At 34.8% G+C, this 13,311-nt stretch overlaps 3 protein-coding genes and 1 long non-coding RNA gene across 8 annotated transcripts; 1 reads left to right on the forward strand and 3 right to left on the reverse strand.

Annotated features, from left to right (window-relative positions):
• Nucleotides 1-378: 378 nt before the first annotated feature.
• On the reverse strand, nucleotides 379-2,116 carry LOC112713104 (uncharacterized). The gene is made up of 2 exons (XR_011865180.1): nucleotides 1,977-2,116; nucleotides 379-1,395 (listed from the first exon to the last, which is right to left on the reverse strand). It is a non-coding gene; the product is annotated as an uncharacterized lncRNA (long non-coding RNA).
• A 524-nt stretch (nucleotides 2,117-2,640) lies between these two features.
• LOC112712283 (thioredoxin-like fold domain-containing protein MRL7L, chloroplastic) lies at nucleotides 2,641-5,322 on the reverse strand. 2 transcript variants are annotated; one of them, XM_025765124.3, is made up of 6 exons: nucleotides 5,252-5,322; nucleotides 4,875-4,999; nucleotides 4,175-4,722; nucleotides 3,714-3,795; nucleotides 3,499-3,610; nucleotides 2,641-3,380 (listed from the first exon to the last, which is right to left on the reverse strand). In XM_025765124.3, the coding sequence occupies exons 1-6, from the start codon at nucleotides 5,319-5,321 to the stop codon at nucleotides 3,244-3,246; spliced, it is 1,074 nt and encodes a 357-aa protein (XP_025620909.1). In that variant the 5' UTR covers nucleotide 5,322; the 3' UTR covers nucleotides 2,641-3,243. The 2 variants fall into 2 exon arrangements, with proteins under 2 accessions (XP_025620909.1, XP_072059694.1); XM_072203593.1 differs by having other exon boundaries at nucleotides 4,875-5,030.
• Nucleotides 5,323-5,695: 373 nt separating this feature from the next.
• On the forward strand, nucleotides 5,696-7,686 carry LOC112712286 (uncharacterized). 4 transcript variants are annotated; one of them, XM_025765127.3, is made up of 5 exons: nucleotides 5,696-5,833; nucleotides 6,057-6,150; nucleotides 6,272-6,325; nucleotides 6,844-6,969; nucleotides 7,319-7,686. In XM_025765127.3, exons 2-5 carry the CDS (start codon nucleotides 6,085-6,087, stop codon nucleotides 7,442-7,444), a joined length of 372 nt encoding a protein of 123 aa, XP_025620912.1. In that variant the 5' UTR covers nucleotides 5,696-5,833; nucleotides 6,057-6,084; the 3' UTR covers nucleotides 7,445-7,686. The 4 variants fall into 4 exon arrangements, with proteins under 4 accessions (XP_025620912.1, XP_025620913.1, XP_025620914.1 ...); XM_025765128.3 differs by having other exon boundaries at nucleotides 5,697-5,833; nucleotides 6,060-6,150; XM_025765129.3 differs by having other exon boundaries at nucleotides 5,709-5,829; nucleotides 6,060-6,150.
• Nucleotides 7,687-8,272: 586 nt separating this feature from the next.
• On the reverse strand, nucleotides 8,273-13,045 carry LOC112712284 (uncharacterized). The gene is made up of 10 exons (XM_025765126.3): nucleotides 12,671-13,045; nucleotides 12,357-12,585; nucleotides 12,183-12,272; nucleotides 11,930-12,099; nucleotides 11,691-11,830; nucleotides 11,092-11,269; nucleotides 10,406-11,000; nucleotides 9,725-9,837; nucleotides 9,030-9,273; nucleotides 8,273-8,940 (listed from the first exon to the last, which is right to left on the reverse strand). The coding sequence occupies exons 1-10, from the start codon at nucleotides 12,910-12,912 to the stop codon at nucleotides 8,713-8,715; spliced, it is 2,229 nt and encodes a 742-aa protein (XP_025620911.1). The 5' UTR covers nucleotides 12,913-13,045; the 3' UTR covers nucleotides 8,273-8,712.
• Between the last annotated feature and the right edge of the window lie 266 nt (nucleotides 13,046-13,311).

Raw genomic sequence — 13,311 nt, forward strand, 5'->3', positions numbered from 1 at the left:
ATATTATTTTAATCCGATAAAAATAGTGATTTACAAATGTCATTTAAAATAATACAAGATGTTGTTTTAATTTGGTAAAAATAACAATTTTCAAGGTTATTTTTACTAACCGAAAAATGTTATTTTATTTCAAATATAAGATAGTTAAAATCGTCATTTTAACTTATAAAAAACTACCGTTTTAATTTATAAAAATTACAGTTTTAACTAAGAAAATTGTGATAGTTTTCTAAAAACTATCTTAATAATCAAAATGGTACTCAGGTCATTTTTTAAAATTGTCATTCTTGATAATAATGTAAATACAAAAAAATTATATAATTACCAAGTTTTTTTCATAGTGATCGATAACGGACGATAATAGGAATGTTGGAATGAAAAACAACATAAATATGCTTTACACACAATTTTTTTTTAATAAAAATGTAATATTTAAATGTCCAAAAATTGGTGCAAATATTGTTAAATTGCATCCTTTCCAACTTACGAAAAAAAGTTAAGAAAAAACAAAAAATACATAGGCATAACGAAACAACGTTGAATAGGTTAACAAGAAGGTAATCAACCATGAACCGTTCTAATTGCCGGGTGCATCTTCACTTCGAAAGTACACCGGCTTCGAGGAGATGGTGATGATGTCAAACAATTGAAGCTCATGCACTTTAGTCTACCATTATTGCTGCCACATCCTACAACACCATTTTCATTATTTTGGCCATGTAGTAATTCTTCATTACCCTTATCTTCAGCTGCAAATTTGTTAGGAGCAAATGCAGTATGATTATTATGAGAGCCTCCTTCAGTGATCTCTTGATAATCTTTGTTGTTGATGTTGTCAAGGTGAACAAGCTTCAAGGTGAGTCTACCATTGGCCCTATGTACTCGAAAGTACTCATGATGCCTCACCTTTTCCTCTTTGAGAATCAATCTTCCTTCGCTTGTGTAGTACCTTCTCAATACCCATGGCATGTGCGAAGCCAGGTTCTGTGTCCGTGCTAGAGATGGTATAGGAGGAGGGAACACTTTCTTTTCCTTTTTACTGCTATTACTTCGCTTCATGGACGTGGCTGTGTTATTAACCGCTACGTTTTCTATTGATAGTTGAGAACTGTTAGATTTCACTGTGTCATTCTGGTGATGATCGATGATATTGGGTTCCTTTTGAATTGCAATCCAACTCTTGTTGGTGCCATCATCTGTGTTGATGGAGATATTGATTGGTGATGGGGTTGAAGGAGAACTTAAGAATGCCTCATTCGAAGGTAATGTAGTGAGGATTTTGATACCCACGTTACGACGTTGAGCTAAGTTTTGCATATTAAGAATAAACTTGGCTATGGTTTTGGGATTAGAATTTCGTAAAATGAATTGTCTTTTCTGAATAACTCGAAAAATCTGTTCAAATTTTAACTTTTTCAAATCAGAAACAATGCAAATAATAATAATAATGACAAAACCAAATAATACAATAAAAAACTAGCACACCTCATAAAATTTTCGTGTATTTTCAAGTACTTTTTGTGTTTTTTATTTCATTGAATTGCAGGGCATAATAATGGCTAGTAATTCACATTGTTTATAGTTGCAAAGAAAAAATTTACATACAAGAATATAATAGCCAGAAGAAAGAAGCAAAATGTTCATATAGACATACAACTGAGGAAGAGCCTGAACTAATTTGAGACATTCCCATTTTAACATACTTGAACAAAATGATAGGACAACAAATTTTTCTGCTTTATCCTGAGACATATATATGCTTGTTATTCAAATTTGTCCTTGTTTCTTTATTCTAATTTGCCATGCATGTCTCTTTTTTACAAGGCATAAACACAAATATACATTTCAATTTAAGAGAGATTTCAATTCCCAACGACATAACCGTATCTGAAAAGAACTACAAAAAAATGGAAAAACATAAATGAGCAATCAACTAAACAAATTGAATTAGGTCTCAGACAAATTAAATGGTGTACCTCTATGAAATAGTACCGTGAAGATCGAATAAACTAGAGCAGAATCTGCATGTAAGAGGGAACAAAAACAATCAGTTGTTGCAACAAAAAATGTCAGAGGACACGGTCAAGAAGAAAACAACTAAAGAAACGATCACGACAGGAAAGCACACACCAATCTGTATCTTTCTTTTATAACAACAATAATGACATATAATTAGGTTTTTTTGACAATTTTTTCTGTCAAAATTTTAGGAATAGTATAAACGAACACGTAAATGTCTCGTTTTTTATAATATTATGGTAACGAGCATTCTATTTTTTTCCTATTTCTTATTTCAGGTTTGATTTTTCTAATCATTATTATCTATTTTTCATGCTATTCTTAACAATATAATAATTATAAAATTAGGGGAAAATACATTATCTTCTGACGACTTTGATGTCATTGATCTAGCTATCATTAATATTGCTTCAATCTTACTCTACTAATATTTCTATAACTGTATAATTTTATTTTGATGTCATCATCTATTTTCACAATTATACTTGTCTCACGCTCAAAGATATCAATACAAAGACTCTATATCAAGTCATTAAGAGCGAAATATTCTGTATAGGTTATATATTTTTTTTTTTTTTGCATTAAATAGAACAGATAGAAACGATTAGAGGCAATGAGAAGTTCAAAAGTCATCTGAGAGCAAAGCTTTTTCTTTTAATCAAGATGAATGCAGAGGTAAGACGCTATTGCGCTTATGAGGGGAGGCGACAACTAGTTACTACAGTAAATAAGTTAAGACAGGGATACTCCTCTGCCACAAAGAATAGATACATGCAAACCAACTAAAAATTTACACAAACCATAATGAAATGGAATTTTCTTACAACCACATGAATTTTTGGCAAAACAATTATAACTAGCTAATATTTTTCTTTCGGAAAAACCTGTGCTAAATGTATACAACATTGCTTTTGCTTCCATTAGCAAACTCATCAGTCAGGTCACTAAAAAACATACTCAAACTTCAACTTTTCTTTTGCCACAAGTCACAGCTAACTAAGTCCTTATGCTCGTTCCCTGTTGTGGCTACCTTTCGACCAGAATGCATCGAGCAGTCCACCCGAGGAATTTTCTTGCCCATGATGTACGGTATTCTATCAGATTATATGTTATCAGAGGGGCTACACATTCACTTGACATATTTTACCGACGGTTGAATGGCAAAGACATTTTTAAAGGAAGACATTGTAGCATTTGACTCTAACAACTTTGTCCTTTAATCTTTCAGGATACCGGATTATCAATGCTAACAGAAGGAATTTCTTCTTGAGAATCTGATATGCTATTCAGGCATGGAGGTTTAGCTGCGCCGTAGTAAAAGAATGCCATGATTTTTGACAATTCATCTGCATTTCGAAGTGCTGACAGACCAAATTGAAGTTAAGCTTAGTCCGAAGGAAAACTAACAAGATATGAAAAAGGACATTTCTCCTTCTTTTAAATCTTTTAAATGCTAAAATAAAATAGACAGTCAAATACCTTTTTCACGGTATAAGATCTTCCCTGCTTTGGTAAAGATAATTTCTGGGAAGACTGACACTTGAAGTGCATCAACTAGTTCAGTCTCCACAACAGCATCAAGTGCAATACACTTCACATGAAATGAGATAAGATTTGAGATCCGAAAAATGAAAAATAAGAATTCAAATGGAGTAACAGGAATCAAAGTCAATCAATGTTATGACTCTACTTACTCTTGGGGATGGTAATCTGCAGTTCCATATGATATGCACAGCCTTCTCCAGTTCATTTCGAATTTTTTCATTCTCTTTCGGCCTAACAATAAAATAAAAATGTTATTAGTAGTAAGAATGATCAGTTGACGTAATTTTATTGCATATTACATCTAGTAGACCGAAAGTACTTTTGCAGATTCTAAGGTTTATTACACACGCAAGATAAAAACCCAAGACAATAAGCATCCTCATATTCACATGAATGCACACATAGTGATTTACAGGGAAACTCAATCTAGATTCTAGTAGAGGAATTCTTATTGTAAGGAGAAGAAAGTGTCAAAGTGAACTATCAAATTGCACTCCATCTAGGTTGCTAATTACACTGAACAAACAGCAGAGTGCTCTGATTAATGGCAAACTATATACAAAATAATTTTGCATTACATCCAACTGAATTTTTAAGATATAAATCAAACCTTCTATATCGATTGTGTACGAGAATAATCAACGGACTTATGTCTTTGAATACAGTCTCCTCCCATTCTGCAGTCTTTATGTCTTTAATAGGTCGAATGTAATTATCATCTCGCCATTCTATTTCTTCCTTGTCATCGTCGTCGTCGTCATCATCATTGGCCTTTTTGGTGTTCTTAATGGTAATCTTGTCGAAAAACTGCCCTAAGTTGAATCCCCGCCCATCTGCATCTTCAGGCCAGTCAGGATCCTCCTCTTCCACAACAAGCTGGTAATCATTCAAAAGCTTTTCGAATTTTCTCTTCTTCTCTTCAGGGTCTAACTCCTCTTGAACTTCCGGCTTTCTATCCATTACTTCTCTAATTTTCCTCCTCCATTCTAGTCTCTCTTCAAGGCTCATACTATAAGGGTCATTTTGATCAAATGAACGAGGTGTGTCCTCTTCATCATCAGAGTCACTAGAAGCTTCACGCCGTCTCTTCCAATCAGCATCATCAGACTTGAGAGCTTGAACTCTTGTTGGTACTCTTATCACTTTAGAATCACCAACCTGCTTCAAGGAAATAGACCAAAAGAAACAAACAAAACTTCATTGAACTCTTTCAGACTATAACAATCAGAATATTTTGCTAAGATAAACTTCATATATATACATATACGCATCATGAAAGAAAGCCTCAAGAGTTTTGAGAAAAAGCTCACATTCAAAAGCTTCTTTCCGAGCTTTAACTGTTTCTGCTTGGGAATGATCAAGTTCCTCTTTTTTACAAAAGTAGGTGATACGAAGGATGACAAGGGCAAGGTCATCGAATTTGGTAGTGCCATTTCTTCGTGCAAAATATTTCAAAGAGAAAGACTCTGATATCAGAATATAATACAGTTAAAAGAAAGAATAGAGTAATAATAACGAAACCCGAAGCTGTTGAGAGTTGGAATCGATTATGGATAAGGAAGGTGAATTGAAAGTGTCTTAGTAAATTATCATCTTCTTCTTAAACTAAGAAAGAGTGTAGTTTCCTCACTGAAGCATTTTGTCAAACACAAAGAGAGTGTGAATGAGAAATTCTGTTACCACTTACCAACTAAAATCAGCTGCTTCAGCTTACGACGACGAAGAAACGCTCGCGATGAGTTGAAGGCTCGAACCATGGAAGCTAAACGACATCAGCTTATTTTGCTCTTGAGGTTGGGCTTGTTGGATTCAGCCCAAATGCCGTTATATTATGGGCCTACCGGCCCGTTCAGCGTCTTTTTAGTAGAAACATAAATACTAAATGTTTACCAATGACCAAAAAAAAAATACTAAATGTTTGTTTGGGTAACATTATCTTAATAATTTTTTTTTATTTGACAAATTTTTAATATTAAAATTAAAAAAATAAAAAATTTTTAAAATATTTTTAAAAAAATATTTTTTATATAATAAATAAATAAATAAATATTTTTATATTATTATATTTAAATATAATTAATAAATAAAAAATTTATATAAAATATTTAAATATAAATTTATTTTATTTTTCTATAAATTTTTTTATAAAACTCAATCTAAACAAATTTTAAGAGAGGAAGAGGGAGATTGAGAGGGAGAAGACCGACGACGGAGGCGGCAGTTTTTTCCGTCCTGAAATCTGACTCTATCGCTTAAGGGATTGAGGCAGGTACCGATGGTTTCAAACGCTTGTTTTCTTTCTTTTTTGTGTGGATTATTAGGGGTTTAATCTCAGGGTGCACTTTTCTTAATCTTTCTAGGGTTTGTAACAGAACAGGCAAAGGGTTTTAGGAATCTAAATGCTGAATTTTTCAAGTAATTAAAGAGATTTGGAATTGTTTGATTATATTATGTTGCTGCAGTGTATTGATGACGGTTACTTGTGTGTATAGCAGAATAAGGGGGGTATATTATAAAGCCATGGAAGATACTTTGGCTTCAACTAGTTCTTCAACAGCAATCAACTCTTCCAATATAGGGTTTCAGGTACTTTGTTTCTTTCACTTCTTTCATCGTTTACCGTGATGTGATGATTTTTCAGTTTTTCCTTCTGTTTTGGTTCTTGTAATGTAATATGCGTGGGGTATCTTTTTTCTTATTTTGGCAGCTATTGAAGAAGCATGGTTGGAAAGAAGGCACCGGTCTTGGGGTCTCTGAGCAGGTATTTCCTTTTCCCTTTTTTTTATCTTCTTACTCTCTGAAGATGGAATCAGCAATCATAACACTGATATAATTTTGAACAGTTATGTTACACTGTTAATTCATGCCAAACTATTTTCTTGATAATTTCGTTGGAAGATTTGTATACTTTTGGGGGAAAATGAGTTGAATTTGGTTTGGTCTTTCTAAATATTAAGACGTAGATGGACTGCAGGACTGTCCTTTTTCTTTTTTTCTTTCACATCACGTTGCATATTGAGATTATAAATTGTAAAGCCTATCTGTGTTGCACTATATTAGAAGCATAATAAATAGTGGATTGCCTATACATCACTAATGAGTTTATGAGGTTATGTTTGTTTGTCACCCCAATTCCAACAGTGGTTGCAAGTCTACTCTTGCAATGCTTCCATTTTCTCAGCAATTGTAGTCTATTTTTAAACTTTGATAGTTGGTTTGTGTAAGGTATTTTCAATTCGCTTGCAGAAAATATAATAAATACGTTTATTGTCCAAACAGGGTAGATTAGAGCCTGTAGAAACATATGTGAAGAATAATAAGCGAGGTTTGGGAGCAGATAAAGCGAAGAAAAAGGCTGTCAAACCTGTTCATACTGATGATGGTTCTAGGGAAAACAATAAGCAGGTATGTTCTATTTTTTTTCTTTTCTAAATTTTGTCATCTAAGATTATCTACTGTTCTATGTTCTATTTGATTTAGACTATGTTAAAAATTATAGCTTGGCAACTTACTTGGGAGAAGGACTTTGGCTTGGCAATATATTCTGGTAGTTTAGCATAATTGTGCAATGGTCACCATTAGTTGGCCGAGCTGTCTCGTTGAAGATATTGAGTCATACATCCCTTTTGATATGATTTGCTGCTATTTTGACATCGAGACAGCTTGCTGTCTTTATTTTCTACATTATCTGCTGGTTCTTTGATATTGTACATGACATGATTTCCTGATTTTCATCGACTTCAATTGCTTTTAGGAAACTAAGAAGAAAACCAAAGCACTTTCTAAACGGATTAGAAAGATGGAGGAGTTTGAGAAGAAGATGCAAGAGAAGGAATTTGAGCGTGCTTTCTTCAGGGAGTTCTGGCCAGAAAATGTATAATTGATAATAAGGTGTATCACACCATTATATGTCATCATTACCTCCTGCATTTACCATCGAATACTGTAGATTAGTTCAGAGTTTGTGCAAATTGGATCTTCAAGCATTTTCACAACATACAGGAGTTCAGAAGCCTTTGCAAGACAAAAGGAGTTACAGCATATTTTAACTGTAAATAATAAACTTTTCTTTAATTATTTTTTGTAAAATTGATAATATATGTAAAGGCATTTTTTTTGGTACTTCACGTTTTTTTTTTTTTTGGTCAAAGGGTACTTAACGTTAACCCACCTCTAAAGAGTAAAGAATGCTCCCAATTGTATTTTTTTCGAATTAGTGTTTCACTTTCACCCCAACACCCCTATGGCCCTATTCCTATGTCCCTGATAGGTATAATCTTGAAAGCATTGGGTTCGTGCTACAGAATGTTGCCATCAAACACTTTTTTGTGGATCCGGTTCTTCTAAAGTTGTATTGTCACTTTAAAGAAAAAAGTACATTATTAATCATCATTGAATTAAAATAGTGGGGTTCACAAATAATAAATGTTACAAATTCAAAAGTGACTAAAATATCATTTTACCACTTTACTAACATTGTCATTTTAGAAGATCTTTTTCTTTTGTTAAATATGAAACTTTATCGTTTTCCATTTGGTCTTGTTTCTCATCAAATTGGTGCAAAATAGATAGAAACCGGCAAGTTTTTCAGATTTTTTGTTCTTAAGAAAATTATTTAATGAAACCATCCCTGACTTTTGTGGTTATATTGGTGCAAGTGATTTACATAAAAGAAATACATGCTATATCCTACTAAGCACGCGTTAAATCAACAAGAAGATTTTCTAAGTTTGAAACGCTAGTGAAGGCACATACGGATCCAGAAAATAATAAGCTTTTCTCTGAATCCTGTATACAATCCTGTCAATGTTTTCCGGAGATAATTTTGTAACATGTCTGATATGTATGATAATGAGCTTTCAAAACCTAACCACAGCAACAGCTATGATATTCAAAATTGGTATGTTGAAGTGAAAGCACATTATGCCATACAAAACTTCGAAATGAACTGGGGTTTAGTACAAGGGGAAAGCACGAATGAGGTAAGAGAATATACAACTTAGCTGCCAAAAACAAAAATGATTTCGCGCTTATGAGATAGACAAAAATTTAATATTGGGTTAATGATTGATGATTACCCATGGAATAGTGTCAACCTATGCTGGTATCAAGCCATATGATTGAAGTACAATGCAAGTAAACGCAACATCATCTTCTTTTCTTGCTTTCTTCAGGCTTAATGAGCTGGACAGGTGCAGCTGGTATTCTGACCCACCATTCTTTAAGGCGCCTTATCCATCTGGCACTACTTTCCCTCCTCCATGGCATCGCCCTTGTGTAACCCTCAACGAACGCCACCAAAAATATGTATTTTGGAGGAACAAAAGCAAACACGGCAGCTATGAAAACCATGAACATTGCAACCTTCTCTGTAGCCTGCAGGAGGAAAATAAAGTTCCTTATGAATCAATTTGTTTAACCATCATACAGCTTACAATGAAATAGACAACAACTAGGATACCCACTGGTGGTAATAGAGCAAGTAGAAGCGCTCTCATTTTCAGGAGAACAATATTTCCAGCTTGAATAAGTGATTCAAATTGCGTAATGGCCTCTTGTAATGTCAGCAGTTGTTCTACTGCATTTTTATTTGGTGGCGCAGTTATTATGAATGCTTCTAATGGTCTTCCCTTTCTAAAATGCCTATGCCAGAGCATGACAATTGCAGTGAACATGAAAATGGATGGCACTAAATATTGAATCCATCCCCTGTACATCAATGTTAACAAACTTGTTTATCATCCAATCTTCAACACAAGAATTTCAATTATTAAACAGCGATCACTGTCAGATCCGGTTGGCAATCAATTTTTGAGTATCTTTTGCTATGTGATTTTAGTTACTTTGCAGCTAAATCTCAATATCCAGTACAGATTAAATTTATACACCGATTAGTAATGAAGTTGAGTCCTGTCCATAAGTCCAAGGGGAAAACAATAAGAAACTAACGATACCCTATTCTTGGGCCTAACTCAATAGATTAAGGATTCAGACCAATGGTTATATATATGAGATTGACGAGACGAAGTTAAGGACCATGAATGAAGGTTTAATAATTTTCAACTCTAAGGAAAACAAAATTGAAACAATTTATGCATAGAGTAACCTGCTTTAACATGGTCACCTAATAATATGCCAAATATTACAGTCGAAATATTACCTTATAATTACATAGCAGGAGAGAATCAAAAACAATGTTGATTTGCAAAAGTCTTTCCACAAGGTCAAATGCCATAGTCGGATAGCAAGTTCTATCAATGGGAATAGTAGTTCCTACAAGGAGATAAACAAATCATCCATACCATATCATACAGCAAAAACCATAGGCTCCATCTATAATTTCCTTATCTGCTTGAGGAAATCTTCTAATGAGCATATATTCTGGGCTTATAGATAGCCTAACCCATTGAGCATATCTTTTGAGTTGAAAATTGAAATACAATTTCAGTATGAAGCAAATTATTTATATTGAGCTTAGATGTACCGAGGAGAACAAATGATATCACCAAAAGCAAAAAAATATATTTTACTTATTTTGCATTCAACTAGAATCCAGCAAATTAGTATTTTTATGGTGCTTAGGAAGCATTTACAGTTCTAATTATTTTCAGCACATGTAAGTTGAAGTGTTTGTAAGATTTTAATAAATTATTTTCTAGCGAGAGCATGAGGTATCACATTTTCAGCTCATTTGAACCACCAATAAGACTAAGCTATTCATTAATGCAGAAGCAGTAAATTGAGTTACCATGATTTCCACGAAGAAGGTGAGTTGTGATTTAAGTTTTCTTAAAAAAAAAAAAGCAAACAAAATGATAATGGGACAAAAGTCATAATGAACCTTCATTACTGCAGCATTTGTATCAATGCCTTCAACCTTCACTTGGTCCACAGTTGCCTGTGCAGCTGCAACTTTTCCAGTGTCATTAAGGGACTGTTTCACTGCCACTTCCAAGGGACTTATCTCACCAACACGGATATCACCAACAGCAATTGTTTCTTCATAAACATTAGCCACACATTTTGATTTAAATCCATGAGAGGAAAGTGCCACAACTGACGGTGGAGATAAAACCGGTTGTCTTTTTGTATCTAAAGTCCCAGGAATATCACGTTTAATGGAAACAGCAGTTAGATATGTCAAGCTATTTGTCAGGGTTTCCAAGATCATATCTCCCCGTGGAAGAGTTTCAGCCAGGCTAAAAGTAAGCAAGGTTTTATAGTTAGATGAGAAAAACTTGAAAGCCTCTTTAACTGCACGATACCGGAAAACACCCAGCATAGCCCTGGCAAGTACTTCTGATTTCTGTGCCTCTTTAAGGTAGTATTTTCTGATAAACTGGTGAGAACGGAGAACCTCCAGACTAATGTCCAACCAATAGTCACGACGGAAGTTTGCTTTAAATTCAGGGAATTCAAAATAAACAGGCTCTGCTCTGTCAATACATTTTGAAAAACCATAAAATTTGAATTGGAAAGCGAGTGAAATATATAGACCAGTCTCATAAAGTATTTGTTACAACTTACACAGAAGTTGATTTATACATCACGGCTTTATCAAAAAGGCGAGCACCAAGGGGTCCAGTCAAGTCAGGCTTTATGACTTGCTTCATGTCTGTGCCGAGATCATATCGAATAGCTTTCTCATACAAACCAACTCCAAGTGGCTCAAAGTATAGAGCATAATTGGTCAAGGTCAACCGCCCTATGAAGGTAAGAAATTTGGGGTTCCTAAGTCCGTTATTCAATGCATTGTTCATACATAATGCATAAAGAAATGGCTAAAACTGCATGATCAGCAATAGCTTACTTCATTCCACAATTACTCCAACTTGCTGGATTCATCCACCTAAATTCTAAAAGACTATTTAGGGCCACAAAAAATAAGAAGAAAAAGAAAAGAATTCTAAGAAGAAGGATTCACTTAGCAGAATGAATAATTTTTGTGGCTCCATCAATCCTGAAGATAACAAAAAAGAGCTAGATACTATCAATGCAAACTATAGGAACCCTCTATGGCTCTATCATCCTAGAAGTATCTCAGTCACTCGGTGTCCAAGATCGAATGAGACCCTATAATCAACAGGGGCAACTAGACTATATGAATGCCTGATAAAATGACTCACCCGGCCATGCAGACATTCCAATATGTTGAAGAACAGGTTGAGTTGGTATTGTTCCATCAACATCGAGGACAATCTCTTCTTCGGCAAGCTGAAGATTCCCAGAACAAGCAGCCAGCGCATTTTTAGAATTCTTCAGAACTCTGCATGCACCGCATTGTTAAGAACAAACAAACAATGCAGATCACTGAAAGGTCATCCAACAGAAACTGAAGTTGATGGAAGCAAAACAATAGCCATACTTATCAAGGAATCTTAGGTATTTGTCATAAACAAGAAAGTGGAGGCGATTCTCGGAAGAAACAGTGAGCGCGCTAAAGAGATTGTGGACGGTTATTATATCAGCAACAGTAACACAAGCAGGGGCTATCCTGGAGAAAGCTTCCAGACCAACCGTTTTTTCATCATCAACCTAACTCCAACCAACTAAACAATCAAACAAATCGCAATGCCGCATCGTTCATTATTCATTAGAAAACAGAAAGTAGAAAGAACCTGAAGTGCCATGTTAGTGGAACTGGAATAGAAGAAGGAACCTTCATCTTCATCACCATTAGCCTCGTATCTTCTGCATTTAGGAGTTTCCTGCAATTTTGATCACATCATCATTCATCACATCACACACTTTGTTAACAATTTGAACTATGTATTATGAGAACAGAGAGAGACATTGTCGTCGCTCTCGACGCTGGGGGATTCCCAGGCGAGCATCATGTCATAGGTCAAACGACGGAAGTGCTTGTCGTTTAGGTAATTGGGAGTGGCGGTGAATTTGTGAAGAGCCTTGAAGGAGCAGAACTCCAGAAGGTTCCTAGCGTAAGTTAGAAGCTCCTTGACGCTCAACGGAAGCTCCGAATCGAAGGCGTGTTGTAGTTCGTGAGTCGAAACTCCAAGGATCCTGAGAAAGAGAATGAAATCAATTAGATTAGACGGTTTTTGATGAATTGGAATGAATGGAAGAAGAGAAGAGAAGAGAGGAGAACTGAGAAGAGCGAGCGACGACAGAGTTGGCGAGAGGAGAGAGCTGAGGGATGGGTTTGAAGGATAAGTTGTTTTGTGGAGAAGGAGGAAGGGCGGAGGAGGGGCGGTTGCGGCGGTTGAAGAGCGATCTGATGGAATCTTGTTGGTTTCGGAGGAAGGACTCCCACGGTGACATTCTTTTGTTTGAAATTCCGTTGAAATGCTCAGTCTCCGATTCAACGTCGGTTTCGGGTTCCGATTCCATGTTCGGAGAGGGGTGAAATGGCGATGCAATCCGCGCCAAATGGGTTGTTTGTGTTGTTGCTTGATCACTGGGTAAACTTTTATCTTTTCCGCTTCTTTCTTCTTTCTCACTTAATTTTTGAATCAAATTTCTCCAGTCGATAATCGCTTCTAGTTCCAATAATAATTCGGGTGATAGGGACAGCAAGTAATTATTAATTAATTATTATTAATATTTTTTATGGTATAAAATTTTATTTAATAACATAATATTATTTATTTTTTTATTAATTAAATACTGGAGTGATTTTAATAAAAATATTAACGCTGTAGACTTCCTCATAATCCTGTTCCAGTGTTTCCTTTTACATGTATTTATATAAAAATATAAAAAATTATTATTTTAACATAAAAAATTAAT

This window comes from Arachis hypogaea, chromosome 9, assembly GCF_003086295.3.
Source record: "Arachis hypogaea cultivar Tifrunner chromosome 9, arahy.Tifrunner.gnm2.J5K5, whole genome shotgun sequence".
NCBI lineage: Eukaryota > Viridiplantae > Streptophyta > Magnoliopsida > Fabales > Fabaceae > Arachis > Arachis hypogaea.